The sequence below is a fragment of the Geotrypetes seraphini genome, chromosome 3, assembly GCF_902459505.1.
Source record: "Geotrypetes seraphini chromosome 3, aGeoSer1.1, whole genome shotgun sequence".
In the NCBI taxonomy this organism is placed as follows: Eukaryota; Metazoa; Chordata; class Amphibia; order Gymnophiona; family Dermophiidae; genus Geotrypetes; species Geotrypetes seraphini.
In genome coordinates this window covers 142,449,929-142,472,638 of record NC_047086.1, presented here as the reverse complement: position 1 = coordinate 142,472,638, position 22,710 = coordinate 142,449,929, and the positions used below count along the sequence as shown (strand labels likewise).

The following is a 22,710-nucleotide window of genomic DNA, read 5'->3' as shown; positions in this document are numbered from 1 at the left end:
GGGGCGATTTTATCTAGGATGGATGTGCTGGTTGTGTTCCAGTGTTCCCAGAAATCTATTCCTTCCTCTATTACTGTATGCGGTTCATATTCTGACCAGTATTCTTCTGGATTAATATAACCTCTTGTTTGATGTTCTTTTTTTATTATCGGACGTGTTTTAGATTTTCGGTGTGACCAGATCAGCTTAAAATAATAGGTGAAGTGGTTGGACCAGATGTCGTGATGCCAGGTGCCTTCAGTCAGAGAGATGATTGGGTCAAGGTTTTCCTTTGTGGACATGGCAACTAGGTCTAAATGATGGCCTTTTTCGTGAGTTTATGTGGGTACGGGGATGTTGTAGTTGAGTAGAGTTAGGAAGTTTTTAAGCTCTATTGCGTCTGTGTTGTTCTCTTCGTCTAGGTGTAAATTTATGTCCCCTGTGATGATGTTGTAGTTGGGGCTGATAGAATAGAAACACTGGTCTAGGTGACTATGGAGTTCACGCAGTAAGGGCCTCTTTTACAAGGCCACAGTAGTGATTCTCCCATGGCAAATGCACCATAGTCCATTCATTTCCTATGGGCTTCAGTGCATTTGCTGTGGCAGAATTGCTATTGCAGCTTTGTATAAGGAGCCCTAAGGCAGGAACTATGTCTTAAACAAAAAACAGATTGCCGGGGATGCAAAGCATTAACTGATTCAACATGAGTTTGAAGTTGGTTGAATACCACTCTCTCAAATACGGTAGTTTTGAAAGAAATGGAAGGTTCGATACTGGCCAGTAGTTATTCAGAATAAGAGGATCTGCATTACTTTTTTACAAGGTTGGCTTAAATGCTACTAAAACACAGCCTAAGTGTCAACCCTTAAAAAAAGGGAGTCATATTGTGCATTGGAAAATAAGAATAATAATTAATAAAAATAGTGCACATTTAATTTTCCCCACCACCAAAATTTCCCCATCCCGCCCCACCCGGCAACTTTTTCATGCCACCCGGCTGGAAAAAATTTCTAGAGAGAACACTGCACTATATCAACCAGTTCACCTTTACCCACATATTTATTCACACATTCAAAGAAGTCCAGCATATTGGTGAGACAAGATCTCCCTCGGCTGAACCAATGCTGACCCTGACCTATTAAATCATATTTGTCTGTGTGTTCCACAATTTTATTTTTAATAATTGTTTCCACTATTTTTCCCCGGTACTGAAGTCTGGCTTACTGGTCTGTAATTTCTTGGATCTCCCCTGGAACCCTTTTTAAAAAGTGGCATAACATTGGCCACCCTCCATTTATCAGGTTCTACAGGTGATTTTAGTGACAGGTTACAGATCACTAACAGTAGGTCAGCAATTTCATGTTTGCGTTCTTTTAGTAACCTGGGATATATACCATCCAGTCCAGGTGATTTATCACTTTTTAACATGTTGATTTGGCTTAGTGCATCTTCCAGATTCAAGGAGATTTCTCTCAGTTCCTCTGCATCACTCTTAAAAACCATTTCTGGTTCAGGGAGATCTCTTACATCTTCTTCCTTAAAGACCGAAGCAAAAAATTCATTCAGTCTTCCTTGAGTACCTCTTTTGCTCCTTGATAATTCAACATTTTCAGATTCCCTCACAGGTTTTCTGCTTCCGATGTACCTAAAAAAATTGTTACTATGAGTTTTTGCCTTGTTGGCAAGTTCTCGTCATATTCTGTCTTAGCTTTCTTTATCAATGCTTTGCATCTAATCTGCCAGTGCTTATGTCTGTTTATTTTCTTCATTTGGATCCTTTTTTAAAAGGATGTGTTTTTGCCCTAATAGCCTCTTTCACTTCATCTTTTAACCATGCAGGCTCTCATTTCCTCTTCTTTTACTTTTGTTAATATGTGGAATACATCTGGTCTGGACTTCCACAATGGTATTTTTTAAATAAAATCCATACCTCGTTTACAGTCCTAACCTTTGTAATCTATCCTTTTAGCTTCTTTTTAACCATTTTCCTCATTTTATCATTGTCACCTTTTTGGAAATGAAATGCTGCTACAGTAGATTTCTTGTGCAAATCACTCCAGTTCAAATCAACATCACTTAAATTTACTCACATTATGTTCACTGCTTCCCAGCGGACCCAACACAGTTATTCCTGTACTAGGCCTTGCATTCCACTAAGGACCAAATCTAAAATAGCTCCCTCTCTTGTTGGTTTCTGGATCAGTTGCTCCAAGAAATAGCTCCCTCTCTTGTTGGTTTCTGGACCAGTTGCTCCAAGAAATAGTCATTTATGACATCTAGAATTTTATCTCCCTAGTATTCCCTGATGTACCATTTAACTGGTCAATGTTGGGGTAACTGAAATCACACTATAACAAACAGCCTGCTCCAATAGTGGGTAGAAGCACTCCTATCAGTTACTTTCATTCTCCTTCAGTCAAACAATAAATAAAGAAATGGAGAAAAATCCTCAGTTAAGCTTCATTGGTTAAAAACTCCACTCCTTATAGTCCAATGAATGCTAAGGGGCTATTCATCATTCAAAAATGAAGAAAAACAATGACTTACAATGGGAGGATACAGTAATTTGCAAAGAATCGCTTCTACTGTTGCACAAAAATTCCCACTTCTGTATAAAAAAAGTAAAGAACTGGTAACTTATCTGATTTCAAATCAAGCTCCAATTCACCAGAACGCTCTTCTTGAACTCATCTCTATAAATCAGAAATCAGCAGTCTGCCAATGACCAGACAAGGAATCCTCGTTTCACTAAATAGCTGCATCAGGGGTCCTTCAGAAATCCACCAAACTTCTTCAAAACTTGTCAAAACTTAACACTCAAAGTACATCAGAAATGGTGCTGCCTGACTCCGACACCAAGAGAGAAGTATTCCACGAGGTTTCACTCCACTTGCGTTTCACTGGAAAAACTCAAAAAAACTCTGACCATTCTACATGAGCATTTAATCCTCTGGGGTATAGTGAATCCAAATCATAAATCCAGCATTGCTCCCTCTAAGATAATTGCACCAATCTCTTTTTCTGATAGATCTTTTACATTTTACATTTTACACAATCTGCGAACACATAGAAAACAATGGACAACTGAAGGCGAGCCAGCATGGCTTCTGCAAGGGAAGGTCGTGCCTCACGAACTTGCTGTACTTCTTTGAGGGAATAAACAGTCAGATGGATAAGGGTGAATCCATAGACATCATTTACCTTGACTTCCAAAAAGCCTTCGACAAGGTACCTCACGAACGGCTACTTAAAAAACTGTGGAACCACGGGGTGCAAGGGGATATCTACCGATGGATCAAACACTGGCTAGCGGGCAGGAAACAGAGGGTTGGAGTCAAGGGCCAATACTCAGATTGGCAATGGGTCACGAGCGGAGTTCCGCAGGGGTCGGTGCTGGGACCTCTACTATTCAATATATTTATTAACGATCTGGAGACGGGGACAAAATGTGAGGTTATCAAATTTGCTGATGACACCAAACTCTGCAGCAGGGTTAGAAACACGGAAGACTGCGAAGACCTACAAAGGGACCTAACGAGACTGGAAGACTGGGCAAAAAAGTGGCAAATGAGTTTTAACGTAGAGAAATGCAAGGTCATGCATGTAGGGAAAAAAAACCCGATGTTCAACTACAAAATGGGGGGAACACTGCTAGGGGTGAGTAACCTGGAAAGAGACCTGGGGGTGATGGTCGACTCATCACTGAAACCATCGGTGCAATGTGCGACAGCCTCAAAGAAAGCAAACAGAATGCTGGGCATCATCAAAAAGGGTATCACGACCCGGACGAAGGAAGTCATCATGCCGCTGTATCGCGCAATGGTGCGCCCGCACCTGGAGTACTGTGTTCAATACTGGTCGCCGTACCTCAAGAAGGACATGGCGGTACTCGAGGGAGTGCAGAGGAGGGCGACTAAGCTGATAAAAGGTATGGAAAATTTTCCATACGCTGACAGGTTAAAAATGCTGGGGATGTTCTCCCTGGAGAAGAGGAGACTTAGAGGGGACATGATAGAAACCTTCAAAATCCTTAGGGGCATAGAGAGAGTAAATCAGGACAGATTCTTCAAACTGAGAGGAGCCACAAGCACTAGGGGTCACTCGGAGAAATTGAAAGGGGACAGGTTTAGAACAAATGCTAGAAAATTCTTTTTTACACAGAGGGTGGTAGACACATGGAACGCGCTTCCGGAGGAAGTGATAGGCCAGAACTCTGTACAAGGATTCAAGAAGGGTTTGGATAGGTTCCTAGAGGATAAGGGGATAGAGGGGTACAGATAGAACTTGAGGTAGGTTATAGAAGTGGTCAGAAACCACTTCACAGGTTGCAGACCTGATGGGCCGCCGCGGGAGCGGACCGCTGGGCGAGATGGACCTCGGTCTGACCCAGTGGAGGCAACTTCTTATGTTCTTATTTCTCCAAACAGCACATTGTAATACAAAAAAAATCATGTTGACTTTCCAAACAATGAGAAACTAAAGGCTCCTCCATTCTACGTGTATTGATACAAGACCGATGCTCCAGTAGTCTTTTATTCAGAGCATAGGAGGTCTGTCTTAACATATAGCAATGAACAGACACATTCGATCACATATATAATCCCCTCAGACTAGCAAGTAGTATGACTCAATAAAACATATCCTCGTCACATTTCTAGGATAAATAAATTCCTGTATCTCCATTATGACGGGACACATTACACATCTCCCACACTTGAAATGCCCACAGCTAGTTAATGTCCCTGGGAACTCAGATCTCAGGACATATGGGCATAAGGTATCTGACAGATTTCTATTTTGTTCATAGGCAAACAGCAATCCTGCTTCCGACAAACATGAATGTAAACTTAGCAAAGCTGCCGCATAACCCAATGAATCATCTTAGACATACTAATGTATCGTGACACAAAGGGTAAAATGTCTTCTTGCTGACTACACTCCTCATATCTCAATAACTCCTCTCTGGAACTCTCTGGGATTATAGAGAGCTCTCTTATATGCTTTAGAAACCACAGAAAATGGATAACCCTTTTGCTCAAATCTTTTCCGCAACTCCCTTGCTCTTTCACCATATTCTTGATTAGTACTACAGATATGCCAATAGTGAAGAAATTGTGCAAACAAAATACTAGTCTTCGTGGGGTATGGATGCATACTCGCAAACTCCAACAGCAAATTCCTGTCTGTTGGTTTAGAATAAACTGTTGTCTCAAAGTGAGTATTAACAATCTTCAACATTGCATTCAAAAATGGGAGACTCTGGTGATCATATTTCATCTCAAATCGTAGATGGCAGGAATTAATATATAGATGGAACTGAAAAAGATTATCCATAGATCCAGTTCAGAGGCAAAATGTCATCTATAAAGCAGGTACAATATAAGTCACCCACAAATCCCGAAGTATAGATCCAATTTTCCTCAAAATTAGCCATAAACAGATTCACTACAGTAAGCACTAACAAAGCATCTATGGCTACTCCTGAACTTAATGCAACCAGAAAATCCATCAGAACATGAGGATGGGGGCTCTGATCCAAAAATTATTTTAACATTTGAAGAGTTTCCTTCTGTGGAATTGAGGTATATAGGGCTGAGATGTCAAATGTAATCAAACAAACATTCTTCCTTATACTTCCTTCTCATTGATGGAGTGTCAGAAAATGTTGTATCCTTAAGAAAGGATTTAACCCCCTACAGGTATGGTTGTAAATGCACATCAATAAACTTACAAACTCTTTCCAACATAGAGTCTTTTAGCTGATACTATAAGTCATCCTGGTAGATTATATAGGTCTTTATGAATCTTTGGAAGCAGGTAAAACACTGGTATTTTATAATGGGGATATATTAAAAAAAAACTTACATTCTTTACTACTGCCCAGCTGACAAATTTGTCCATAGATGACATTTGAAGGATCCACCTCCAAGGGAACATAATTCCTTCTGATGGACAACCGAGACCATGCCTCTTTCAAATATTATTCCCTATCTCATAGGACAAAGGCACCCCCTTTATCTACCCTTTGGATTATTATCAAGCATTCTGAACTTAATTTAGCCAAAGCTATACATTCTTCTTTCTCCTGATTGTGACAATATCTGTTAGGAGACTGTTCAACATCCTTTAAAACAGTCATTTTAGAGGCTGCCAATGCTGGATCCAATGGGCCCTGGGGGAACCCTATTTACCTATCTTTAACTGCAGATCTATCAGTCTATTTCCAAAAAATACAATTTAATCTGTAATTTCCTTATAAACTTCTCCAACTCAATCCTAAATTGCAAAGGTTGATGATCTCAAGTAGGCATAAATAATAGCCCCTTATTTAACAGGGCCTCTCCTGTCTCAATAAGTCAATATTTAGAAATATTCACCACAATTGATCATGCCAGGTCTGGGATCAAGTTTGGGGCATTTTCCCTTATCTTTTGCTTCTGCCCCGGTGCCCACATCGCTTCTTCCATGACTCCCCTTCAGTGTCTTCCTTTTATGACCAATCTTTATTACCACTCGAGTCACCAGAAGGCAATTGGAACCTTATGGACTTCTTCTTCTCTTGTCCCCCCTCCTACATCACTGTCCTTTCTTATCCAAGAATAAACATAACCTGTGAAGTAATCCCTTTGGTCTCGCTGCTATTTCTTCACTTTTTGAAGCTGCAGCTCACTTCTAACTCTTACTTTTCAAATCTGCTAACTTCTCTTCATATGTATTTTCACTGTTTAGATAAGCCAGTTTCTCTGTGTATTTTTGAGTCTCCACTTGAAATCACCCATTATTATAAATGTTGCCCAATTTGCCCACTTTCCTAATCACTGAAAACATTTCTTCATCTGTCTGCTCATTTTGTCCCAGGAGATAGCAGAATAACCCTACCTTTATATTCCTTCCCTTCACACACTGAATTTTTATCCATATGGATTCCACACTGCTATCTATGTCAAGCAGAATGTTTATTTTGTTTGATTCAAGTCTCTCTAACATATTTATTTATTTATTCAATTTTCTATACCGTTCTCCCAGGAGAGCTTAGAATGGTTTACATGAGTTTATTCAGGTACTCAAACATTTTTCCCTGACTGTCCCAGTGAGCTCACAATTTATCTAATGTACCTGGGGCAATGGGGGGATTAAGTGACTTGACCATGGTCACAAGGAGCAGCGTAGGTTTCAACCCACAACCCCAGGGTGCTGAGGCTGTATCTTTAACCACTGCGCCACACTATATATAGTCCAACCCCCCTCCCCTCTAATCTGATCTACTCTATTCTTGCGATATAATTTGTACCCAGGTAGTAGTGTGTCCCATTCATTCTGCTCCATGAATCATGGGGAAAAAGATGCCCAGGGAATTCATCATGAATTTTTTTTCTTTGACCAGATTCTTTTTCATAGATCTAGAATTGGACAAACTCCTCCTATTTTAATAGTCATGAGAAAGTACCTGGAATAGAACCCCTGCCTTCTTGCCCTGGTGGGACAGGCTTGAATGCATGAGCTTGAAGAAGGATAGAGATCTCCTCTGCAAGTACCTGATCGTGTCTGGCTGTGTGAAACGATGACCAGTGTGAATAATTTGGAAGCCTAAGATACTAATTGAGAGCGTATCCTATGTGGACTATTTGGAGAACCTACACGTTGGAGGTTACAAGGGGCCACCTTTCTTGGAAAAAATTCAGCCTCAACCCCTACTGGTAGGTCACCCAGAACAGATACTTTTATGGTGGCTATGCTCTCTGGAGTCAAAAACTCATCTCTGGTTTTGACTGAGATGCAAGCTGTAACTTCTGGAAACGTTGCTGGCTGGCCTGTGGACACTGGGGTTAGGACTGTTGCTGAAGATGGGAAGAAAGAGTAAACCTACACTTCTCTGGGTACTAGGTACTCCTTAGGGATCCACCAGTAAACTTCCTGGCTGTGGAGGATGCAAGACTGTTGCCGTGAGAACGTGATGGTATTAGTATGCTTTCTGATGAGGTCAATAACCTCCTTCATCTTGTCCTCAGCAAGGTACTTTCGCTAGCCTCTCCTGAACCACAGGTTCAAGGTCAGAGAAATGCTTCCATAACAGTCTGTGCATCCTCACACCTATTATGGAGAATGGGTAAGAGTTCTCATTAGGAGCAGTTGACTGTTGAAGATCAGAGGACTCTGCCACTGTCGAACTAGGTAATATGTTGTGTTTTCATTTTTCCTTATTGACTTATTATTATTTTGCTGATCTATGTCGTATCCTTGCTTAACTATTTTACTTGTTAATTTACCTTACCTCTCCCTTTTTAAGAAATTTTCTTTTTAACCTTTTGGAACTTTATTATCGTTCTTCCATTCCCATATAATCCTAATTACACAGGTCTGCAAAAAAAAATTTTTCAAAAGCTGTTTTGATTATTCCACTTAATCTGAAAATGACCTCTATTTTGTCATAGGACATCATGTTTCCTGACAATTTAGGTAATTATGTTAAATAAGGCACTACCTCAAAATAAATGGAAATAGACTTCTAAAATTAAAGCTTTATTACAATTTTTTTCATGAAAATCCTTTTGTGAACTGAAATGAGCTCACCTACACACACTAAACTCGATTCTTCTTCTCTGTGAGGCTCCTCTTGGTGTATTTATGCTTGTGAGTAGCATCTGGAATGTCTCTTTGAAGCATCCAAAAGTAGTCTGCCATCATTGTAATGCTCCATTTTCCCTGGTATCTCCTTTCCATCTCTTTAATGTCTTGATGGAATCGTTCACCTTGTTCCTCACTCACAGCTCCCAAATTTTCAGGAAAGTAGTCAAGGTGGGACTGGAGGAAATGCACTTTCAAACTCATCATTCGTCTGACGATCTTTTTGTAGTGAGGATCTTTGTTATTGCCTAAAAATTTCTGTACGACTTCTTTAAATGCAATCCACCCTTCTTTTTGAGGATCCATCATGGTATTGATAAACTCTTGATCAACTATAAGCCTTCTAATGTTCCGACGAACACACCTTCTTTCAATTTTGCCTCCGACAGGCCTGGAAACTTGGTGACCAAGTATTTGAAGCATTCTCCATCTCTTGGAAGTGATTTTACGAATTGCTTCATCAATCCCAATTTTATGTGGAGAGGTGGTAGAAAAACTTTATGGGAAGGTACCAAAGTTTCTCGAAGGACATTTTTTTCACCAACTATTAGCACCCTCGGCTGCCAACTCTTCTTGGTTCATTGATTTTGTCGGTCTTGACTGTCCCATTGACACAGAAAACAAGGGTATTTGGTATACCCAGCTTGTTGCTCGAGCAGCATGCACAAGACATTCAAGTCCCCACACACTTGCCAACCATGGTCTTCATATTTATGTTTATGAAGAACCAATTCCAAGTTCTCGTAGGTTTTCTTCAAGTTTATGGAATAACATACAGGTGCTTAGGGAGTTGAGTGATGTCTTGGCAGAGCCACTGTCGGCACTCTTCAACCTCTCCCTTAGTACAGGAAGCGTTCCGTTGGACTGGAGGACGGCTAACGTCATTCCACTCCACAAGAAAGGCTCAAAGATGGAGACAGCAAACTACAGACCAGTGAGTCTAACATCTATAGTGAGCAAACTTATGGAAACTCTGATCAAACGACAATTGGATAAGATCCTGGATGAGGAAAATCTACAGGACCCCCGTCAACATGGATTTACTAAGGGGAGATCATGTCAATCCAACCTGATCAGCTTCTTTGACTGGGTGACGGGGAAGCTGGATGTTGGGGAGTCCCTGGACATCGTGTACCTGGACTTTAGCAAAGCATTCGATAGCGTACCACACCGCAGGTTGCTGAACAAGATGAGTTCTATAGGATTAGGTGACACATTGACGAAATGGGTTAGGAACTGGCTTGGTGGTAGGCTTCAAAGGGTAGTGGTGAACGGCACCCCCTCAGAAATGACGGAGGTGATCAGTGGAGTGCCACAGGGTTCGGTCTTGGGACCGACCCTATTCAACATCTTTATAAGAGACTTGGCAGAAGGGCTTCGAGGTAAAATAGCATTATTCGCCGATGACGCCAAACTAAGTAATGTAGTGGGAAAATGCACAACGGACGAAGATTCAATGCCCAACAACATGATGCACGACCTACTCCTACTGGAGCGCTGGTCTAGGACCTGGCAACTCAGCTTCAATGCCAAAAAATGCAAAGTCATGCACCTAGGCAACCATAATCCATACAAGACTTATACTCTTAATGGTGAGATCCTAACAAGAACGGTAGCAGGACGGGACTTGGGGGTGATCGTCAGTGAGGACATGAAGGCTGCCAGTCAGGTAGAGCAGGCCTCATCCAAGGCAAGACAGATCCTAGGTTGCATACGCAGGGGTTTCGTTAGCCATAAGCTGGAAGTCATTATGCCATTGTATAGATCCATGGTGAGGCCCCACCTGGAATACTGTGTGCAATTCTGGAGACCACATTATCGCAAAGATGTGCTGAGATTGGAGTCGGTTCAGAGAATGGCCACCCGGATGGTCTCGGGACTCAAAGATCTCCCGTACGAAGAAAGGTTAGACAAACTGCAGCTATACTCGCTTGAGGAGCGCAGAGAAAGGGGGGACATGATCGAGACGTTCAAGTATCTCACGGGCCGCATCGTAGCGGAAGAAGATATCTTCTTTTTCAAGGGACCCACGGCAACAAGAGGGCATCCGTGGAAAATCAGAGGCGGGAAACTACGAGGTGACACCAGGAAATTCTTTTTCACTGAAAGGGTGGTTGATCGCTGGAATGGTCTTCCACTGCAGGTGATTGAGGCCAGCAGCGTGCCTGATTTTAAGGCCAAATGGGATCGACACGTGGGCTCTATTCACTAGGCAAAGGTAGGGGAGGGTCATTAGGGTGGGCAGACTAGATGGGCCGTGGCCCTTATCTGCCGTCTGTTTCTATGTTTCTATGTCTATGTTTCTATGTATGGAAATGTAAAATCCACTGTTGTGGAGTAAAACTGCTTTGAGACTTCTTTTTGAAGAATCTATAAAAAGACGCCATTGCTTTGAATCATATTGGATTTTAAATTGACCCATTAGATCTTCGACATCAATGCAATAAACCAATTTGTCTTCCTGGGTTAAGTAAGGAACGAACTCCATTTCACGATGTCTAAACCATGAAGATGACACTCCTGGCAACAATACATTCCTGCTTTTCAGCCTTGATCCGAGTAACTCAGCACCATCTTTGGGAAGATTCAAGTCTCTTACCAAATCATTTTTTTTTTTTTAATTTCTTTATTGATATTTTGAACTTGACAATGTATACATTTGAAAAATCGAAAAAAACAAACAAACAACTATATGAAAATACACCATTAACATCAGAAATATTACAATAAAAATTTTAAATCCCTTCTTAACCTATAACAGTAATGATATATTATACTCATCAATATTATAGAATATTATGAAATTTATACCTCTAAATAAATAATACACCCCCCCACCCACCCTGGATGTGCAAAGGAATCTAACATAAAGAAAAAGGAATCACTTTAATTATAATGTGACAAAATTAGTTAATGGACCCCAAATCCCCTTAAAGGATTTAACAAACCCTAAACGCTCTGCCATAATCTTTTCATATTTATATGTTGCACATACAGTTGCCCACCAAAAACTAAAATTAATCCTATCATGATTTTTCCAATTAGATGTGATCATTTGAACCCCTATTCCTGATAAGATCATGAAAAGGCGACTATTATTTCTATCCAAAGTGGGTTTATCATGCAGAATCGTTCCAAAAATTATTGCTTCATATGTCAAAGGAATAGAGGATTGAAGAATATTATTAATTTGCCCCCAAATCGACTTCCAAAAGCCAAGTATCAATGGACAAAAAAATAAAAGATGATCCAAAGTCCCAATATCAATATGACAATGCCAACATCTATTAGATTTAGAACTATCTACTTTATTCAACCTAACTGGAGTCCAAAAAATTCTATGTAATAAAAACAACCATGTTTGTCTCATAGATGCTGACATTGTACATCTTAATCTCCAAGTCCAGATTCGTGGCCAATGAGAAACAGAAATATGCTGTTTTAACTCGATACTCCAAATATCTCTAAGACTATTTTTTGTTTTTTTATTTAAAAATCCAGAAATCAATTTATACTACTGGGCAGCCTGATGTCCTATTAAATCTGTTTGGTAGCAAAGGATTTGCAAGCTAAAATAAGTTTTCAAATTTTTCTATTCAGGGAACCCCATCTGAATAGCCTGCTTCAACTGCAAGCACCTATATTGTTGAGTGTTTGAAATACCAAATGAATGCTGCAGTTGTGAAAACTCAAGCAGATTACCATTAGAAATAAGATCATCTAATGTCCTAATATTTGCCTGCATCCAATTCTTCCAAGCGATTCCAGCACCGCCTATTTGAATCTTGGAGTTTAACCATAAGGACTGTAAAGTAGATTTCATTATTGGTACCTCTGTTAATTTATCAATAAATTTAATAGTTTTCCAAGTATCCAATAAAATTATATTGTCCTTAGCATATTTATGAAATCTGATACTTAATACATGTGGAAGTCTCATAGGGGACACCAAATTCCGTTCCAAATATAACCAATCTGGTTGATGATCAATAAGCTCAGGGAGGATCCAATACATACCTTGACACAATATATAGGCTTGATGGTACCTATAAAAGTTTGGAAAATTTACCCCACCCTCCACAATTGATTTTTGCAACGATACTAAAGCAATTCTTGGTTTTTTCCCAAGCCAAACAAATTTTGTCAAAATATTATTTAATTTTTTGTAAAAGGACTCTTGAAAATAAACTGGTAACATACTCATTTGGTAACAAACTATAGGCAAAATCATCATCTTTACTGTTTGCACTCTCCCCCATCAAGAAATATGCAAAGGATTCCATTGCTCACACAATTCTGTAACTTTTAGTAATAAGGATTTTTCATTTACCTTCATTGTTTCTTCCAATGTACTTTTTATCCAAATTCCTAAATATTTTATTCCATCTTTCTTCCAACTAAACTGAAACGAATCAAATAAGCCTTTTATACAATGTACATTTAGTGGAAGAATTTCTGATTTGTTCCAATTTATTTTATAACCTGAAAATTTTCCAAATTTATCAATCAAATCCAATAAATGTGGAATGGTTGACTCCGGATTTCTCAAATGAATCAAAATATCATCTGCATAAGCAGAAATTTTATATTCCCGACCTGCATAAGGAACACCTTCTATCTCCTTTGATTGTTGAATAGCTAAAAGTAGAGGTTCCAAAACAATATCAAATAACAAAGGAGATAATGGACAACCCTGTCTAACTCCCCTTTCTAAAAAGAACCTTTCTGAAAAAGTATTATTTATATATAATCTAGCAGATGGGGAGCTATACAGGGATTGAATCATTTGTATAAATCGAGAACCAATACCAAACCAATCCATTGCTTGATACATAAAAGTCCATTCTACCCGATCAAATGCTTTCTCTGCATCTAAAGAAACAGAGAAAGCCGGATCTTTCATATCCTTTGTTAAATGTAAAATATGAAAAGCTAATCTGGTGTTATTTGAAGAATGTCTTTGAGCAACAAAACCTGTTTGATGCATACCAATAATATAAGGGAGAGCCTTATTCAAACGCAAAGCCAATATTTTAGCTAACAATTTCCCATCAACATTAATCAAAGAAATAGGCCTATAGTTTGAAACCAACATGGGATCTCTGTTTGGCTTAGGCAAAACTATTGTTAAAGCTTCTGCCATAGTACCTGTAATACAACCTTTATTTAGTTGAAACTGATATAATTTGAAAAGATGAGGTAACAAAATAGTTTGAAAAGAGTTAAAAAATTCTACCATATATCCATCACTTCCTGGAGCGGATCCAACTCTAAGGGACTTTAAAGCCCTCTGAATTTCTTTTTGTGTTATAGGTGCTTCGAGATTTTCTTTCATATGATCAGGAACTTTAGGGCCATTAATCAACTTTAAAAATTCAAAACCATCTTTCTCTTTATTAAAATAATGCTCAGAAGAATACAAGCTTTCATAAAATTTCAAAAATTGTTGTAAAATATTTTTAATTTGAGAATGAATTATTCCATTATCATCTGAAATAGCCATTATATTAGCTTTCCTTTTTTTTGCTTTTAAATAGTTAGCTAGTAATCTTCCCGCCTTATTTGAGGTTCCATAATACAATGCCTTATAGGACACAAACTCCTTTCTAGCCAATTGTGATGATATCTCATTGTATCTAAATTTTACTTTTAGCAAATTCTGATAAATACTTTGTTCCCATTTTTCCTTTAATTTAATTTCCAATTTTCTAATATTTTGTTCTAAAATTAAAAAATCTTTATTTAGTTGTTTTCCAACATATGCTGAGTACGAAATTATGTGTCCTCTCAAGGTAGCTTTAAAGGCATCCCATAAAATTTCCTGAGACATTTCTTCTGATTCATTAAACTGAAAAAATTCACTTATTTTTAACTTAAATTTTTCTATAAAATTGGAATCTGCTAGCAATGTATTATTAAACCTCCAAACAGGTCTATTATTTTCTTGTTCATCTATCTCAAAATCAATCCAAATACCCCCATGATCTGAAAGTATAATTGAATCTATATTCGCCTTCTTAACCTTCTGTACTAAATTATCTGAAACGAAAAAATAATCAATTCTAGAAAATGATTTGTGAACATGGGAATAAAATGAAAATTCCTGATCATTGAAATGAAAAATCCTCCAAATATCTTTTAAACCACAAGAATTTATCAAATTATCTAATCCTAAAGATTTTAAAATTTTACTAAGCTTTTTATCTAAAATAGGGTCCATTACTGCATTAAAGTCCCCTGCCAAAATTAAATTGGAGGAAGATGATGGTAAAATTATTTGTTGAAGGTTTTTAAAAAACTCAGATTGATTCAAATTAGGTGCATAGATATTGAACAGTATCAAGGTATCTTTCCCTGAGCTCATTTTTACTTGGACCCATCTTCCGAAAGGATCCATAGATAACATAGTAAAAGTAGCCATACATTTTTTATGTATCAAGATAGCCACACCAGCTTTTTTGCCTACAGCAGGGGCAAAAAAACACTGTTTAACCCAACCCCCTTCCAGCTTACTTGATTCTAATGCAGATAAATGAATTTCTTGCAGGAAATAAATATCTGCCCCCTGTCTTTTAAGAAAAGATAAGGCTTTCTTTTTCTTTGGGTGATTGAGTCCATTAACATTCAACGAATACATTTTAAAATACATTTATATTTATTTTAAGGAACCAAAGAAAATGACCTGAAAAGATTTTAATTCTTATATATAAATTATCCCAATTACACATCCAATTACCCTCCCTTAAAACCCCTATATACCCTCCCACACCCATCACCCATAACAAATATAAGTGAATGACAGCACACATAAAGACCAGGAAATCGAAAGAAATCCCCAACCAGCAAACTATCAATTCATACTATAATAAAATCTTAAAATAATGAATTAAATTAAAATCATTACTTAAAATTACCATAAAATGAAATCTTGAAAATAATAAATTATATTATATAACTAATATCATTTTTCATTATAGACATTAAAACTTATTATATAAAATTTCCAACTTATCCAAACAAAACAAAAATCACAAAAATTAATAAATACCAAATATAAAAAACCTCCCGAGAAAACAATTTTGGTCTTGTATCATCTTCAAAGTAAGAACTTGATTCATCTGGTTCAGGTATAACTTCACCTTCATCGGAGCTAGGTATCTCTTCCAAGGTAGCAGGGGACTTGGGTACTGGTATATCTGTGCCATGGGGGATGGGACGAATTGCTGGGTGAAGATTGGGGTATGAAATGGAATGCTTCCATTTGGAATTAAACCCTTTCACATTGCATGAATAAAAGTAACAGTCGTCACTATAGTTCTTTTGCTCTTGCCATACCATAGGAATCCCATAACGGAAAGATTTTTTCTTACCCTTGAACCAGTTTTGGAGGTCCTCAACACACCGTTTGCACACTTTGAGGCACCCAAACTTTATCTTGATCTCCAATTTTTAGTCCAAAGTATGCGAAGTATACTTTTTTCCCACAAAGTCTGTAATATTCTGCTATTGCTTCAATACTGTATATTCACCACAGATGAAATAGAAACTGTCTGGCGAATTAATACACTTTCTAGGAGCCATAACATAACGGTTGAAGAATGACGAGCTAACACGAACTGCGATAAAAAAGTGTGAACAGCCTAGAACTAAGAACCTGATGATGATTTGTGCACAAGTGTGGACTGCAGGAGAGAGGAGCTCTTTTACGAGTCATCACAGTGCTGGCCACGCCCCCCTGCACTGACTGGAGCTGCTGTTATCTGCCTTGAGTCTCCCTCCCACTGGATTCTTCTGGAAAAATTAACCCTTTCTACCATTAAAAGCACAGACTCAGGGCTGAGGCTTACACATACAGCATGCTGCTGAGTATCCCAGTAGTCAGACATGTCACTCAGAGCAGCACTTGTATTCACCCCCTTTGCAGGGGGGAGGGGCAGAGATTGTTTACCTGCAAATAACAACAAAGGGCCAGAAGAGAACTGGGGAAATGAGGAAATAGAATTTTTTTCCCTACAACTTGCTTAGCTTATGTATATATTGCTGACCATCAGATTTACAGTGCTATATTTTTTTACCTAACTCGGACAACCCCTTTAAGGTTTTTTTGGCATTTTATATCTTAAATGCACTTATGTGAATTAATTAATAGTAATTTGGACTTTAAATTTCGTTAAAACCCATAATATAAAAAAATTGATAAATTTGAAGACAATTTTGCATTTTGTGGCAAATCATGATGTCTAGGAGTTTTTTCAATATTTTATTTTTTTTTCAGCACACTAAAATACATAGAAATTAGATGAAAATAATCAAACAGCTTTTTAATCGCAGACTTGTGTTACTGCATTTTAGGCACTCTAGCTCAAGTTTAGGACAGTTAGAAAAATTCAATGTGCCTACTACTTCACATAAATTGTTCAACTACTTTTATTGATAAATTTTTTCTTCTCCCTGTTTTACTGTACATAAATAAAGGCTTATGTTATGTTATGCATCAATTTTTCACCCTTTCAAAAAGTACAAAAACCAGGGGACACAATGAAATTACAAGGGAATACTTTTAAAACAAATAGGAGGGAATATTTTTTTATCAAAGAACAGTTAAGCTCTGGAATGCATTACCAGAGGATGTGGTTATAGCAGTTAACATAGCTGGGTTTAAGAAAGGTTTGGACAAGTTTCTGGAGGAAAAGTCCATAGTCTGCTTTTGAGACAAAGAGAAAGCCATTGCTTGCCCTGGATCAGTAGCACGGAATGTTGTTACTATTTGTCAGGAACTGTGACCTGAATTGGCTGCTGTTGGAAACGAAACTGGGTTACATGGACCATTGGATGATCCAGAATGGCTATCCTTATGAGCATGGATGCAATATCAAAAGTGTCATAAGCACCCCTGGCCAAATACTTTCAACATGTCTTCTGCTAAAACTGTCTGTACTCCCTGAAGACTGGAAGGTGGCCAATGTTACACTGATTTTTAAAAAGTGTTCCAGGGGAGATCTGGGAAATTACAGACTGATAACCCAGACTTCAGTACCAGAGAAAATACTGGAAACAATTATAAAAATAAAATTGTGAAACACAATTTTATTGGGACAGAGTCAGTATGGGTTCAGCCAAGGGAGGTCTTGCCTCACCAATCTGCTTGACTTCTTTGAAGGTGTGAATAAACATGTGGATAAAGGTGAGCCAGATCATGCAGTGTATCTAGATGTTCAGAAAACTTTTGACAAAGTTCCTCATGAAAGGTTCCTGAACAAATTAAAGAGTCATGGGATAGGAGGCAATGCTCAGTTGTGGGTTAGGAATTGGTTATTGGACAGAAAACAGAACATACGGTTAAATGGCCATTTTTCTCAATGGTGGAGGGTGAATAATGGAATTTCGAAAGGATCTATACTGGGACCAATGAAATTGACTCGTAAGTGTATTCTTCAATATTGGATGGTAGTGGGACCTTCTGGCATTGGCGGAATCAGTTGCACCAGTTGGATACTTGGATACAAGGATGCTTCGGGGTCCCAGTAAAGGAAGCAATTATATATGAGCATCTGGGGCCCCTATCTGCAGTCTCTGCATCCAAAGGGGCACAGCCTGCTACTCACAATTTTGTCGTAAAGCCTTTATAGGAGTTCCTCATGGAGGGAGGGGGTCCTTAGGCCTAGTGGTTGGGCTGGTTCAGGGATATTGGGGGGGGGGGAATTTAGGGAGGAGGTACAGGGTGTATTCAGTGGCCTGGTTCAGGGTGGGGTGTTTGGTAGTGATACAACCCTGTAAAATTGCAAGTTTTGTATTTTGACTGTGTGCTTCTTGTTTTAAGGGGAGTGGGGTTTGGTCATTGCTTATATCTTAGGAGTATTGGTATTGGCTGGGCCCAGTATGGGCCCAGTACTAATAGGCTGGGAGCTTTTGGAGGAGTATTTTATATCTTCCAGAGATGATCTGTTCATTGTTTCTCCAGTATGGGTATAGGGGAAGGCTGTACTGGGTTTTGTTGGCATTATGTTGCTGATTGGGTGGAATGGGGAGGAGGGGAGGTGTTATTGGTTTTTAGGTGAATGTGTTGTTCAGAAAATGGGATGACATTGTATGCTTTGGTCTCAGTGTGTGAGACCTGTTTGACTGTATTGAATCGTCTGTTGTTCAGTTGTCCTCAATAAAAAATGTTTAACCATAAACTGGAAATAGAAAAAACTGAAACCTTTATCTGCTTGTAAATATAAAGACTATACCAGCAAAAATGAATCAGAAGAAAGGTTTCTGGGTCAGCCACCAGCAGAATGTAGAAACCACTGCCCAAAGCCTTTTGAAGATAGCAAGTGCATCTGCACTGAATAATGAAGGAAGAAGAAGTGGTACTTGGATTTCTGGAGCCGGGCAAGGAAGTAGGTACATTCCTGCAGGAACCCCACAAGAACAAATTCCATCCCCACAGGATCCCTGCAGATTCTATGGTATTCCAGTCAACCCTGTTCCCATGCAGTTCTCTAGTATAAAGCTAAGAGAAGACCAATTTGTTCCACAACAATGCAAAAAGCAAATAAAACAAAGAGAAACAAAAGATCCAAGTGACCAGAAGTTTACTTAGCAGCTAATATAAACAATCCTAAATAAAGTGTGATATTAAAAAGAGGGGTTCTAACATGGTCCATGTTTCAGCACTCTATACCTTCCTCGGGAGTCCTTTTTAAGAATACCTCAGAGGTATACTCATTTGGGATAAAACAACTAAAACAATACATCAAACATCTGACAGTGTCAAACACTCCTCCCCCCTTTACTAAACCATAGTAGAGGTTTCTACTGCAGCCCACAAATGCTAAATGCTCCAACGCCTACAGAATTTCTATGAGCATTGGAGCATTTAGCTCCTCTACTGTGGCTTAGTAAAAGAGGGCTATTATTTGGGATTGTTTATTTGCTAAATAAACTTCTGGTCATCCGAATCTTTTGTTCCATTTTGGTTTTCATTTTTCAAAGATACACAAATGCTCTTTTACCTGTAGCATGCCCTAAGTCAACAGGCTCACTCCCACCCACAGTAGCCTTATCATCCACTCTGATACAAAATAAAGCTAGAATAGTCTATGTCTATGTCTATGATAGTCTATGTCTAGTCTATGATACAAAATAAAGCTAGAATAGCTAGAATGTCTATGAAATTAGCTATACTTTCTAATGACATAAATACCTCCATGTCCATCATATACCGAGAACATAGTTGTCTCGCTGTCCAATTCGGGAATGCAATTATGGGCATCCTGGAATAAATAAAAATACAAATATTTAATAAAATCTCCAAATTAAAATACAAACCAGTAAAGATTAAACACTGTTAAGCATAGTAACATAGTAGATGACGGCAGATAAAGACCCGAATGGTCCATCCAGTCTGCCCAACCTGATTCAATTTAAATTTTTTTTTTTTTTTAAATTTTTCTTCTTAGCTATTTCTGGGCAAGAATCCAAAGCTTTACCCGGTACTGTGCTTGGGTTCCAACTGCCAAAATCTCTGTTAAGACTTACTCCAGCCCATCTACATCCTCCCAGCGATTGAAGCCCTCCCCTGCCCATCCTCCACCAAACGGCCATACACAGACACAGACCGTGCAAGTCTGCCCAGTAACTGGCCTAGTTCAATATTTAATATTATTTTCTGATTTTAAATCTTCTGTGTTCATACCACGCTTCTTTGAACTCAGTCACAGTTTTACTCTCCTCCACCTCTCTTGGGGCATTTGTCTTTTTATTTTTTTTTTTTTACTGTTTATATTATTTTTGTAACTTGTTTTGGGTGTTTACAGTAGAGCAGGCTAAACACATGACTAAACTAATAAAAACAAACCATATCTGAGTATAGTTGTTGGGCTTCGGGACTGATTTAAAATTTTGATCCAACACCCAAAGTATCTAACCCCACTCCCAAGACCCCAGGGGCCTAATTGAAAGATGCCCTGGTAGTTTAGGGTACAGCAGACAGCATCATTCCCAGTCACCAATATCTGCACCACTCATGGTTCAAATGTGCAACCTTTCGCAATAGTAGTGCGTCTTATGGAGCGAAAAATACAGTAAGTATGATGATTAAGCAAGTAAGTAACACATTAAAGTTTTGAGAATCTTCCCCTAGAAGGGAAGATTCTCAAAACTTTAACGTGATCACTAAACTGGTGCCAGCAGGTTTAGCATTCATGTATTTTAGTGGCAGATTATCAAAATGGCTTACTGTGGTCTTTTCCGCACTTCCTAACAGTCGACGACTCTGCTATGCAAATGTATTACAACGAGGTCATTAATATTTAAACGAGCACTATGGGCAATTATCGCAGAGTGATTCCTTAACTTCGCTGTCCTCCATTTGCAAACAAACTTTTTCTGTAGGTATGAGCTGCCCCAGCCCCACCATCTGATCAGTGCCCAAGTACCGATTGACTCAGGCACTGATGGGAAAGTAAGGCCTTACAGCCCAGACCTGCCAGAAAATTTTGCCATCAAGTTTGCCTACTGCTATCTAATTTACAGCACTGTTTACAGAATCAGGCCCTTAGTGTACTGTACTTAGACAGGTAGTTTCCTTTTCTATCCCTATGTCACTGATCTCTGCTACAGTCTCTTGTTTTACTGGTAGAGAATTGGATGTTGAAGCACCAATTAAAACTAAATTCAGATTAAAAAAACTAAATTTTTCGTGGCTGCTTGTGAAGTCTCTAATATAGAGACAAGTATAACGTTCATCAAGTCTTATTCTTTTGTTCCTACAGTAATAATATAAGGTACATGATGAAGGTTTACTAGGAAGAACAACCTGTAAACTCAAACATGCAAGAACATACTAGTCAACAGCATGCACGCATTTATTTTATCAGCCATGAAAAGTTTGAGAACCAAATGATCCATTCCCATTTCTATCTATTTTTATTTATCTAAACCCATCCCGCGATATATACTTTAACCTGCCTTCAAATAGATGACTGTTTCCCGTCTCATTACCTAATACAGAAACGCACCCCTCACAGCTACAAAGCTCTTCCTAAAACAGCTACCATTTGAACCTTCTGTGCGTTGCCCTTCCCCTTCTCTCTGAGGAAGACGTACAAGGAAATCTCGCACAATTTATATCACGTATCCACTGTGCAACGTTTGGGCACACGAGGAAGTTTAGGGCTGCGCCGTGCCGAACAGCAACGCGCCACCTCTTTAATTTTTAAGATAACGAGCGGGTTAATAGCGCCTTTAAATCACTGCCTTCAGTTATTACCGCGCAGTTTCATCCACAGAGATGGCAGCATTCTACATGTGTTCAGACGCGTGGCCGGCAATAAGAGAAAGCACCTTATTATTGGGTCCCGGGTTCTTCTTCCTCCACCAGCCCGCGGTTCTTACCTCCATAGACACCCGCCAGCCCTGCATGGCCGAGAAGCCGTAGTTAAGGCGATGGTTGCCGCCGTCACTAGAGTTCTTCACCTTATTGGGTTGGGACAGGTAAGCGCCCATGGTGAGTGCTGCAGCTGTCGTGCTCACCTGCGCTCCTGGGATACAGAGGAAGAAAAAGACAGAGAACAAGGTGGGAGGGGGGAGGGGACGCAGGCAGCAGGATGTGTGTGAAAACTAAGGGCAGTGGGCTGTCAGGTAAGTAAAGGAGAATATGAGAAAGAACGATGAAACACAGGCCGCTCCCGTTCCCCTGGCGACCCGAGTATGAGGGCGCGCGTGCAGGGTACGGCACGTGCAAAAAAAAAAAAGGAAAGCACAAGCCGCAAAAAAAGATTTAACAAAAAAAAAAAGAAAAGAAAAAGACAGAAAAGGAACAAGAAGGAACGGGAACCGGAAACAGAGATTCTTGTTTCTCTCGCGCCACTGAGAGGGAAGAGCCAGAAAACAAGAGAGATTGTGGCAAGAGCGGTGCAGAACCATAGAGTCTTCAACATTTCTTTCGTGTAGGCTCCATCCGGCTAGGTTTGAGCTAGCATATAAGCCGAGAGTTAGGACGTATTCTTCTCTAGAGAGTAAATTCAGCTTGTTCTAGGCCAACTGGGTTAAACAACTCCTAGTTCTCCATGAACAGCGTGGATATTTCAGCCACACAAGTGGTATGTGATGGAG

General features: G+C 39.1%; 1 protein-coding gene across 4 annotated transcripts in view; it reads right to left on the bottom strand.

Moving 5' to 3' along the window:
• Positions 1 to 22,328, bottom strand: part of PPM1G (protein phosphatase, Mg2+/Mn2+ dependent 1G) — a 168,353-nt gene extending 146,025 nt beyond the window's left edge. The window contains exons 1-2 of one of the 4 annotated variants that reach the window (XM_033936167.1): positions 21,940 to 22,328; positions 19,799 to 19,868 (exon numbers count right to left, since the gene is read on the bottom strand). In XM_033936167.1, coding sequence (XP_033792058.1) covers positions 19,799 to 19,868; positions 21,940 to 22,101 — 232 coding nt within the window. In that variant the 5' untranslated portion in view covers positions 22,102 to 22,328. Of the gene's footprint in view, positions 1 to 19,798; positions 19,869 to 21,564; positions 21,617 to 21,939 lie in introns of those variants that run through there. The other 3 variants (XM_033936169.1, XM_033936171.1, XM_033936170.1) reach the window with 3 other exon arrangements.
• Positions 22,329 to 22,710: the final 382 nt, after the last annotated feature.